Source organism: Rhipicephalus sanguineus, chromosome 4 (genome assembly GCF_013339695.2).
Source record: "Rhipicephalus sanguineus isolate Rsan-2018 chromosome 4, BIME_Rsan_1.4, whole genome shotgun sequence".
Taxonomy (NCBI): Eukaryota; Metazoa; Arthropoda; class Arachnida; order Ixodida; family Ixodidae; genus Rhipicephalus; species Rhipicephalus sanguineus.
In genome coordinates, this window is record NC_051179.1 from 129512394 (window position 1) to 129524494 (window position 12101).

At 46.9% G+C, this 12101-nt stretch overlaps 1 protein-coding gene across 1 annotated transcript in view; it reads left to right on the forward strand.

The window, feature by feature from the left end:
- The window catches only part of LOC119390670 (gastrula zinc finger protein XlCGF8.2DB), an 807836-nt gene that overhangs the window by 691885 nt on the left and 103850 nt on the right, over window positions 1-12101 (forward strand). The window contains exon 1 of the mRNA XM_049415128.1: window positions 2772-3309. Coding sequence (XP_049271085.1) covers window positions 3251-3309 — 59 coding nt within the window. The 5' untranslated portion in view covers window positions 2772-3250. Of the gene's footprint in view, window positions 3310-12101 lie in introns of the transcript that reaches the window.

Consider the following 12101-nt stretch of genomic DNA (forward strand, 5'->3'; position numbering starts at 1 on the left):
ACCAGCTCACATTCCTGTGCAATGAGTTCAATAGCACTGTTCGCGCGAATACGCATTTTTTTTTTCATAGTTCAGCTCCATGAAATGTAGGACAATTGATAAGTTTAGTCAGGAAAGCTACGTGATTGACAGCGCTTTAGCGCCACGGAGACGTTCACCGCGTACGCACTTGTTCTTTTTCCAGTAACAGAACAAAAAGGTAAGAGTTGAGCACAGAGCTTTCATCGATTGATTACGTGCACGACAGTGATGCAGCAAAGGTCCGGTTATTTTATGGAAGCAATGTCTTTTCTTTTTTTTTCAGACTAATAATGTCCGCTGCCTTCCATCAATTTTTAACAACTCCACACAAACGCTCAAGACAATGTAAAAAAAAAGGATGATCGAGGTTTTGCGTGAAATTATACAACAGAAATGTAAGGTACGCCGTCGGGATTAATTTTGAACATCTGGGTCCTTCAAAGCGTACCTATAAATCTAAGCATACGGGTGGTTCTGCGTGAATTTTGCCCCAAGTTCAAATTGCGCGCGGCAACTCCGTTTTATCACTGCCGTGTCATTCCATTGTCTGTTTTTTTTAGGGGACAGTTTGAGTACCGAAGTGTCAGACGTCACTTGATAGAAATACTTCGCTGTAGCGGGACCACGACTGTACAATAAAAGGACATCCTAAGCACAACTAAATCTCATCGCATAACCGATGAAATATAGTGCCGCAGTTATACACCTAACAACAACGCGAAAGTGCATGGCCTAGAGCCTCGTTTTTGTTTACCAACGAGTCGCTAAAACGGTGCCTTCACACACTATTTAATGCTCCTCATGTTTGGGACTATTCCAAGCGCACTTTAGGATGTGCTTGAACCCGAAAGCGGCACCAACACTGAAATTATTCTGGCGAACGCATTGGCCGCGAGATCGAGCGGAGTCACCGCCTGGCGGCTTCTGGCTGAACCGCGCCTAGTGTGGATTGCGCCATGCGTCGTCTGCTAGCCACGTTGTGTTTGCATGTGCGCGTACGTCATGCAGGTCCTCAAAAAGGCGGTTTGTTCCGTTCCGTTAGTGCAACTTTAATCGCTCGTACGTATGCCTAACACGATGTAAAGAAGCATTTGGCCTTGATAGGTTGTATATCCACTGTAATAAGATCAGTGAGTGCACTTGTCGAGAGTGCTGTGTGTGGTCGTCGTACCATCCGTTTACGAGAGTCATATCAGTGTAGGTGCCGCTCTGTGGTTCAAGCGCATTGCAGAGGGCACTTAGCGTTGTCCTAATGATGAGAAGTATTAAATCTCATGTGAATATAGCCTTTTAGCGGCTCGGTGGTAAAAAAAGGCTCTCATGCACTTGCGCGTTGTGGTTAGGTGTATAACTTCCGGACTGTCGTTTATAGGTTACGCGACGAGCTTTAGTTGCGTACGGTCCTCGCCCCACTACAGAGAAATATTTCTGTCAAGTCACGTCTGACACTTCAGTACTTAAATTGTCCGCTAAAAAGAACAGAAAATTGAATGACACGGAAATCGCAAAACTGAGTTGCCTTGCGCAATTTTAACTTGTGGCGAAATTTATACAAAAAATACCCGTGTACTTAGATTAAGGTACGCGTTAAAGAGCCCTGATGGTCAAAATGAATCCAAACGGCATACTTTACATTTATGCCGTAGTAATTTCACGCGAAACCCCATCTTTTTTTCTTTACATTATCTTGAGCGCTTGCGTTGTGTTGTTATAGATTGACGGAAGGCAGCGGATATTATTAGCATGAAAAAACGTACTTTGGTCCCGTGAAGTAACCGGGCATTTGTTCCATTACTGTAGTGCAAGTAATCGATCGAAGAAAGTTCCGTGATGTACAGTTACCTTTGTGTATTAATACTCGTCTCCGTAGCGCTAAAGCACGGTCAGCCACGTAGTTTTCCTCGGTAAGCCTATAAACTGTCCTACATTTCATGGAGAACTGAATAAGGAATGCGGATGAATATTTTAATACGCAGGGCACGAAGTGCTATTTGAACTCAATCGTGCAGGAATACGGGCTTTCTTTTTGTTGTGTGGTATCCAGATGAACAAGAAGTAAATACTTAATTCAGTCGCGCCACAACAGTGCGTAGTAGGTGGAACAAAAGCTAAACACGTAAAAACAAAACAAGAAAACGTCCTCCATTGCGAAAACGCCGACTGTTGCCGAAGGTGAGCAACCCCTTCGTTGGCAGGATGCGCTTCTCTCACAAGTAATAATACCGTTCGGCGCGCTTCGTGCATTAATTCGGGAATGAAGAGCGCACATATTACCAGAAAGCTGCAGTCAACGCATTTTGTTTTGCCGGAAATCGGGTCAAATCGCTTACAACGAAGCGCTGTTGTGTGCGCTTGTATACGCGCCGACAACCGCCTATCCACACTAGCGCGGCGACGGTGCTGCCACCTGTAGCCCGATCTCGCGGCGAATACGACACCAATACACAGCCCTCTCGAAAGTCGCACTCACTGATCTTATTACAATGCGCATGCAGCCGAGCAAGCCCATTTGCTTCTGCACACCATGTTAGGTATACGTACGAGCAGTTAAAATCGCGCTAACATAACAGAACAAACCGCCATTTGAGAACGTGCAGGACGTACGCGCACATGCAAACACGACGTGGCTAGCAGACGACGCAGGGAGCAATAGGCGCGCTTCAGCCAGTAGCCGCCAGGCGGCGACTCCGCTCGATCTCGCGGCCAATAGCTGGTGGTCACGTGAGAGTTTTGTTTGTTTTCATGTCAAGATGGCAGCGCGCACGAAACGCGATTGCGGCTAGTTTGTTTACGCTGAACCGCCGTACGGAAGGCACGTCCTGGACGCTCGCACCGTCAGCGTGTGCACGTTGTCCGCGTCAGTCGCCCTTGTTATCCCAAATAATCTACCCCCCCACCCTACGTTTATGGTTTACGCTTCAAAGAACTGCTACTGGACGGAGAACCTCGTCTGTCACCATGCCGGCCGTTCGCGCTGTGTACGGCCGTACGAGCTCCGGCGGCCGAGACGATCTATTCTTTCTCAATTTCCCACGTGAGAAAAAACAAACTGCTCAGTGGATCGCTGCTGTGAATGGAAGTAATTTCGAGCCTTCAAGAACCACTGTTCTCTGCTCGAAACATTTTCGTGACAGTGACTACCATCGGAGTTAATCGCTAATGCGTGTAATGGGAACTCCGCTAAAATCTGCTCGAGTAAGGCCAGGCGCGGCGTCGTCCATCTTCGTTTATGAACGGAGGGAATCGCAGGCAGCGAGAGCAGCATTCTCGAGGAGGCGAAAACATGAGGTGAGATGTCGAATGTTGGAGCTTATTATGCCTCGTGTACAAAAGAGGTGTTCATGAGGCCATTGTACTCTGCGGAGGTGGATGACCAGCGAAGCTGAGGACGTTATTTCAGATAAGCATTTTTACCGAACCAAATGCACTTTGACCGTTTCTATCTATCTATCTATCTATCTATCTATCTATCTATCTATCTATCTATCTATCTATCTATCTATCTATCTATCTATCTATCTATCTATCTGTCTGTCTGTCTGTCTGTCTCTGTCTGTCTGTCTGTCTGTCCGTCCGTCCGTCCGTCCGTCCGTCCGTCTGTCAGACTTGTACACATTACAGAAAATAAGAAACCGTTTACAATTACTTCCTTAACATGTAATTGATTGTAGTTGTCAATTACTGCCCCAGAAAAGTAGCTGAGCAATTACAGAAATGTAATTGATTACCTTTTGCGTACCTTTCCTTCAAAATTTTATTGCCGTAAAACAATAAAACAAGCTTACTCAATCTGCAACGAACTACTTTGGCTTGCATAGCAGTCAGAAGGCTGGAGGCTCGCACGAAGGCTGGGAGGCTTACTGTGGCTTCAGTGATATAGTGTTACACGTTACTTTCAACAGGACTTGTTTTTCAAAGTTGTTGTCGCTGAATCTTCCAGGTTTCCTTGTTAAGAGGTCAGCTGCTACACTGAGCACTCTTTCAATGCATAGGGAAGGGTGATATTATAACGTAAGAACACCTTGCACACTAGCTCATAGTTGCACAGCGCTTCAGTGATAGTGTCCATGTCCTATATGAAGCATCGCGCTTCGGTGTTGCTGGCACTTGGAGGCAGGTAAGCCCAGGGAAAAGGTGGAAAAATAGGCTCTATAGGGACCCCAGTTTAACAGGATGGGGGCTCCCTACAGAGGGGTCGCATATTTTTTGCGACTAGAACTGCCGTAGAAGACTGGTTACAACTTGATTTTGGAAGAAAAAAGTAATGGATTACCAGTAATCAGTTACAAGAAAATGTAATTGAATTACTCAGAATGTTGCAGTTTCGAAAAAGTAATCGGTTATATTACAAAATTGCATGAAAATGTAGTTCATTACAAGTAATCGATTACTTGTAAACGCATTACGTACAACTTTGCTATCTATCAAGCCGCCTACATCTGGGCGCTTTAGTGCTCGACTCCTCAATTGACATGGTGTGCACCAAAATTAGCATAGGAGGACATTAGTGTATGATGAACGTGATTCACAAATCGTGACATGAATAACGTGACTTGCCTGCCACGTATATCGTGAAACCCTGTCCACCAGTCATCTATGGCACATACCCGCATAACACGGCACCACAGGTAATTCACAGTATATATAAACTCAGGAACGGCAGAATTCAGTTTGGAAATCTTAACGCGAAAGCGTTAAGGGCTTCGTGTTGCAGAGAAATTGTTACTGGCATTCATGGCAAATATCTGGATGGAAGCAGAGAATAAAAATCGCAGCTTGAGCTGCAATCGAACCAAGGCATTCTGCATGGCAGTCAAGTATTCTACCACAGGGCCACGCTAATGCTTCGAACTTAGGCTACACAAGCATGTCGGGGCAACGCCAATTGTGGTTGCAGTGTTGCCTGTCTGCTTTGATAACAGTGTAATAAACATTGACAACAGAAGCTACAGTCAAGCATTGCTCGAATATGCAGATGAAGGCTACTTGTGTAAAGTTTTTCGTTGCCACAAACAAGAGTCGGCATGAAAGAATCCATGCAGAGTCTTGCTTGGGATTTGTCTAAGTGATGCGTAAGCATTGAGTTTTATTGTAGGTAGCGGCCCTCCCTAAAACGCTGTTTTCGTGTGGTATCGGCATGGTGTCTCTCATCTTCTCTCTAGCACTTGTCAGCATCTCAAACGTTCTCTCATGGCACGTGCATTTCATGACCACCGAAATGCGTGTTTGGCATCAAGATTTAGCATAGTTTGTACTTTCGTGGTGTGTGTAAGCTTGCTTGTCGGCTTTACATGTCCTGCAGAGGGCTTTTATTCCATTTCCAGGAAATTAAACAGAAGGTTGTCAGAAGTGTTATCTTTCTACATTGTTTTTTCACTGCGTGTACAACGCATTCATTCAGGTAACACATATTCATGTTCCGCATGCATGGGTGTGAGCCTAGTGGTTTCAACATTGTTTTTTCACTGCGGGTACAACGCATTCATTCAGGTAACATATATTCATGTTCCGCGTGCATGGGCGTGTATCCTAGTGGTTAAAGAACTCGCCTTTGGAAAGTATGCCCCGGATTTAAAACCGAGCACCAGAGAGTGTAATAATGTTATCAGTCAGCCCAGCAGGAATAGAATGCCTTTATTCAGTGCCTATGTACGTATACATACCAAAATGTGACGTCACACAAATCCCATGTAGATTGTAAGCCAGATACATAGGTGACGTGACATTCTGCTCTATTGGGACTTCTTTCCGCTCCATTCAGAAGCAACAATTTAGGTAAAATCTGGTAACCGTAGTAGCAATTAATGTTAACACATAGCATTTAACAAACAAGCAATACCTTGTTTGTTCTCATGTCGAAATCAATCTGGTTGCTTGCGCACACGAGCACCTCGACATAGCAGTACCACTTGCCACAGTCGGTGCAGAAGCCTCTGTTAAGTCCTTCGATATTGGCTGCTGTGTGTGTTTTAATGGTGGTAATTTGTCTTGCTTTAGGGCATCATTGGTAATGGGTTCCGCCAGCATTTCAGGCGAACAGGAACCGTCCCGGTTGGTCTGCTGTTGTAATTGTGTTGAAATGCGTTCTGCTGGTAGCACCTCTTTTTTTTTTCGGGGCTTTGCATGCACTTCGAAGGGTGGTGGCGTTCCATCAGTGTCAGCATGTTTAGGACGCAGATGACCGATGTGTCTGAAGCGTAGTTGATTGCGCACTTTCACCATGTATGTCACCACACTGACAACCTGGATCACCGCACCGTCTTCTCACGAGAAGCTTCACCACAGACATTTTTCACCAAAACACGGCCCCCCATAACAAACATGCACTCGTGCTCCCAAAACAAATCTGGTTGCTCTTTTGATTTCTCTTGTTTGTGCTTCATGCTTTTTGTGAAATCCGGTTCAAGCATTGAAAGTCTTAGGCATGGCTGGTGTTCCAAAAGAATTTCAGCGAGTGATTTGCTTGTCACACCGGTTGCTGTGTTCCGGTTGGCCATGAGGAAGCTATCAATACTTTCTTGCACTGCTGGCAGCTTACCCAAGGCCTCATTCTCAAGCACCTGCTTCAGCAAGGCTTTCTTCGTGGTTTGCACTGTTCATTCTGCAGCACCATGGGATGCTGTGTGATAATGTGGAACACAAACATATTTCACGCCATCGGTTCTCGTAAAATCGGCAAACTCAGCTGAGGTGAACTGTGGCCTGTTGTCACTCACCAGGATTCCTGGCAAGCCGTAACTGGCAGAATGCCCCGAAATTTCTCTAGGGTTTTTAGTGCTGACGTTGACAACATGAGCAACACTTCATTTTCAGAATGAATCGACCAGTATGAGAACCATGTTTGTCCTTTTCTGAGCAAAATCTATGTGCACGCTTAACCAACCTCTGCGCAGGGTATTGCCACGGTTGAAGCGGAACAGGCCTGGCAGCTGGCTGCACTGCTTGAAAAATTTTGCACCTCTGAACATACTGTTTAATGGGCAAATTGATTCCTGGCCACCATAGGAATCTTCAGCATTTTCATGCACCTTGCACCAGGGTGCTCCTCATGTAGCCTGCTTAGCACGCGCTCCCTCAGCTGTTCTGGAATTACGACTCTTACGCCCCACGTCACGCACCCCTACTTAAGAGATGGATCATTGCGGCGAACATAGTACAATTTCAATTCGTCTGCATGCTTTCTAGGCCACCCATTGGGCCTAGAATGCAATCAAGCCACACGGCTGAGCGTTAAGCTTCGCTTTGAGAACATTGCAATCTCATCTGTGGTCAGCGTGGCACACTGAAAGACTGACAAGCACTCTGATGCCTCATCGTTCGCAAGTCCTGGTTGGGCCATTGTAGACAAGGCATCTCCAACTTCTATATTTTCCCCTTTTCTAAATTTCTGGTGGTACCTGTAAGTGGCAAGCGTCAAGGGCCAGCATTGTATCCGCATGACAGCTACAGTTGGAATATATTATCGAGTCCAAGTACCCCGAGTAGTGGCTGCTGAGCTCTGTAGATGGTAAATTCTTGGCCATACAGGTAACGGTGACATTTCTTTAGGCCATAGGTTATTACGAAAGCCTCACGTTCACACTGCACATACTTTTTTTCTGCTTCCATTAGCAAATGCGACGCAAAGGCGATTGGTTTTTGATCGCCCTCGTCTGTCTTGCGAAAAATCACGGCACCTAAGCCGTACGACGATGAATCGCAAGGCATTACGAGCGATTTCTTGACATCATAGAATGTCAGCACCTTGCTGCTTCTCAGCAAGTGTTTCTTAGCTTTAAATGTGTCACTGCATTTTCTTTCCCTTGAACATTTATCTTTTCTCAGTAGTCCATAGAGCAGCTCTGCTACTATTGAGGTGTTCTTGAGATACCCTAAATTAAAGATTCCGTGTTCCCAAATACATCTTAAGCTCCATAACTGTGGTGGGCTCAAGGGCTTGTAAGAGTGCCCCGTTCTTTGCGCCTGTAGGGTAAATGCCTTGTTCAGTGGCCTTGCGACTCAAATATGTCACAGATTTCTGAAAGAACCGGCATTTAACCGTGTTGAGCGTTATATTCGCTCAGTCTTTGTAAGACACGTTCTAGTGTTTGCTGGCAATCGCCGATGTCAGACCCTCTCATGATCACATCGCCTATGTAACATCCTACGTATTGAATGCTGTGAAGCTCCTCATCCATCATCGCCTGAAAGATTGCGGGTGCACTAGCCACTCCATAGGGAAGGTGCTGAAACTCTACAACCCCAGACAGGTGTTTACTTTCAACAGTGGTCATGACTCTGGAGTGAGTGGGAGCTGTTGATATGCCAAGGACAGGTATAGTACACAAAACGCGTTTCCTCCTGTTGAGGCAATGTAGAAGTCCTCTGGTCTCAGAAGTAGGTAATGATCTGTTTTGAGAGAAGGGATTACTGTTGTTTTGTAGTCCCCACATAACCGGACGCTACCATTTTTCTTTACAACAGTGATTAGTGGCGTAGCCCATTTGCTGCTCATCATTTTCCTACAATGCAAATGAAAAAGGCCTAGCGCTGCAAAACACACGACGCATGCCCAGTTTTGTGACAATCTTTGCTTGAAGAGAGAAGTGGACATGTTTGCTATTCATCAGTTCACTGTTTCCTTGCTTGTACTGGTCGCGAGGTCAACATCCCGTTGCTCGTTGTCGAGTACCTCTTCTGGGCTTTTGATAGGCAGCGGGCAATGCCCTCCTCCAAGAGCACACGCGGTGCTTTCCACTGGACAACAACACAGCTCGCTGGGATAGGGTATGTGTATTTTGCCTTGGAGGACTCTGCCTGAATATGGTTTGTGCACGGCGTGAAAGAGCAATTGTTTGCTGGACTGATGCAAAGCCTTGCAGCTACAGCAGCTGAGTGCATCAGCGAAGCAATATCTGTGGAACGAGCACTTCAGCAATGCTGTTCAGTATACGACCGCCAAATCACCCGGGGATCAGCATCATCTCCCACGTTACCATATGACACAGATTCCCTTCGAGAACTTGTTTGCAGTGTCATGCGTGAGAAACTCACTCGACTTCAGGGAGAGATTTTAGCCACACGTAACGTCCCTCATGGACATGTCAGCGAAAATGTTCGCCAGGCAGCACAGCTGTTTGTGCCAACGTTTCCCGAAGCTCCCGTGCTGACTTATGCACAAGCACTGCAACTACCTGCGCAGCCCATGACGCATCGCTACACTCCAATCTCGGAAAACTGCTGCGCCAGTTCCAGGGACCACCGGCATACACGAGTGCGTACGAGTTGACAAGGCCCTGAATGAATAAGTTAAAGTCAAGCGTCTGTCACACATCTGACAATCAGCCACTCTGCTTTCACTGTGGTGAAGCAAGTCACTTGTATCGTGCCTATACGTCACATTTGCATGCAACACTACCCTACAAGAAACTACCGGCTTCACTGCTTTCCACTTTCTTCGTGGCTGGGAAGCTATGACAACATTGGACGCTGTGCTTTTACCTACTCACTGTTCTAACATTGCCAGTCATGTTGGTGAATTCGCTCAACGTCCCGAAGAAGCACACTACATATCCGCTATCAACAACACAATGATGCCCACCATTATAACTTTCGCCGTCAAGACGTCACATACCAACCTGGCGATAAAGTACGGGTGTGGACACTAATCCGCCAGTGTGGTTGTTCAGACAAATTTTTCCACTGCTACTTTAGCCCTTATGTGATTGTCCAACAACTCAGCGACGGTTCATACGGGGTACTTCCTGAAAGCGAAAGAACCATCCGCTGCCCAAGACGTTCGCGCCTTGGGCACCTCACACATTGTGAGAGATGCCCAAGGCATCTCTTACATCTTATGGTTAAAGCCGTACTGCTCCCGCTGACAGCAAAGCTCTATGTGTTGCTCATCATCTACCTTTTAAGAACGAAGCTGTTCTAGCTTCGCGTAAATAATGTGACCGTGCCCGAAAACTATCATGAACGGGTAGGTGCCACACAATTTGGGCGTATCCCACTACTCACTGCTATGGTGTGGCCTGTAATAATCCTGAAGGGTGAGAGAATGAGTACAGAGAAATAGAGAGAGAAACAAAGAAGGATACGGAAAGAAAGAGAAAAATTCTTGCTTAAAAGAATTCTTCACGAGGCGGTATTCGAACCCGCGGACCCTTGATCCGAAGGCGTGTTTCTAACCACTCGCTTATCTAGGCATGCTAGCAGAGCATAGCATAGCCTTGTATAGTATAGTGTAGCAAGAGGGTGTGAGTAAGAGCGGCGATGGGCCTGTGCTTAGCTGTGCCAACCTTTGCGCGACTTAGTGCAAACTGCTTGCATTTTCGTTTGAGTCTCTCCATGTGGCATTCTCCACTTTGTGTAATAGTTCAGCATTGAGGCGATGCTTTTTAGGAACGGGAGTAATGCCATGACCCTGACACAACTTGGAGCGGCTTGGTGCAGTCGCCGAAGAAGACAACGATGAGGTGTCTTAAAAGATATGAGTAGTGCCGACCAAATGATCTTGTGTGGTTTTGTCCGTGACAATATATATATACTGTGACGAGGAAGGGTGACACTGAGGTTCAGACATGCTGGCAGCTAGTGCAAAGTAGAGAAAGAAGATGCAGATAAAAGAACAGCTGGCCGAGGAATGGGTACTGTCTCTGTGTTTCATTTATAACAATGGCGCGGTCTATCACAGAAACCAAAGCTGAAGCGGCCTTTCCTTGTGGGTCGTCGGCATTGCACATCTCTCTATCAAAGGAATGCTGTTCATGCTTCCTTGGCAAGAGCCAGCAACGTGATCGCTGCTGCAGCTACCCATCACACCATATTCGTGGACAGTGTCCATGCCTCTTTGGTGGTTCCAGGGTACGACCTGACAGCCGATCACACTTTCCATTGCAAAAACCTCTCACCCAGGACTCTTCTATTGTCTGAACCTTCAAGGGATGCCGTCCAGGCTTCCTTGGTCATGGATCTCGCTGCCGTCAGTGCTGCTACCACAGCACACTCCGTGGACGTCAACCCTGGCTCTTTGGGCGCCTCACCCAACAGCACCACGGAGCTCATGCACGCCATCACACAAATGACGCAAAAGCTTGACCGCTTAGTGTTGTTGACCTCGTGCGTCCGGCCTGCTGCTCTACCATATCCTTCTCACCTTCCAGAATTCTGCAGTTTCCAGGACAACGCTGTCCGGTGGATTCAGACTGTCAACAATCTCGGCATGCCTTGCCTGGCAGGACAGTCAAAATGGACTTGTGGCCATCAACCGCCTTCGTGGTGGCGCCGACGCATGGCATAAATATGAAGGCATAGAGCAAGAGTCCTGGCCGGAATGGAACACCAGGTTCGTAGCTGTGTTTGGCCCTCTTCCACATGCCTGCAACCCTCTCCCAACTGCAGAAGAGAATGGGAAGCAACACCACCTCGACGCTAAAGCTGTGCCCTGAGGCCCCATGACACAGCGCTTCTCGGGCAGCCCTTCCTCAGATGTTGGCCTCAGGAGCTGCACTTTACTGTATGGTTGCGATAGTATTCGATGACATGGCATCAATGAGAGAGGCTGTGACCACTCTGATTCCAGTGCAGTTCGAGGAGCTAATGCCAGGTTCGCCTTCACTGAGACACTTGCAGATGTGAGCTTCTCTCATGCCTGAACGCCTCCGATGAAGGACGAGAAAGAGCCCACAGCATCGAGTATGAAACAGCGCATCAAACCGGGACAGAATACAAAAAGAAGCACACATACACAGCGCTGTGTATGTGTGCTTCTTTTCGTATTCTGTCCTGTCTCGGCGTGCTCTTTCACGCTCAGTATGTACCAACTCGCCCGCCAATAATCAGTGTCCCATAGCACCCATTGCCATGCTTACCGACCCATTCAAGCCTCCTGTGCTGCTTCAAGAGCAGTCATTTACCGAATGGTGCAGGATCACCTTGTGCTGAGTGAGACACGTAATGTAGCAGAGGCCGCATTGACCCTAGACACCTATTGAGAAAATGCCAGGACATGCTTGTGTCTTCTCGGTGAGCATGGAAAAGAAGTCAGAAAGTGGAAACTCAAGAACAGCGAGAAGCGTCAGATAGTCAGAGCAGCT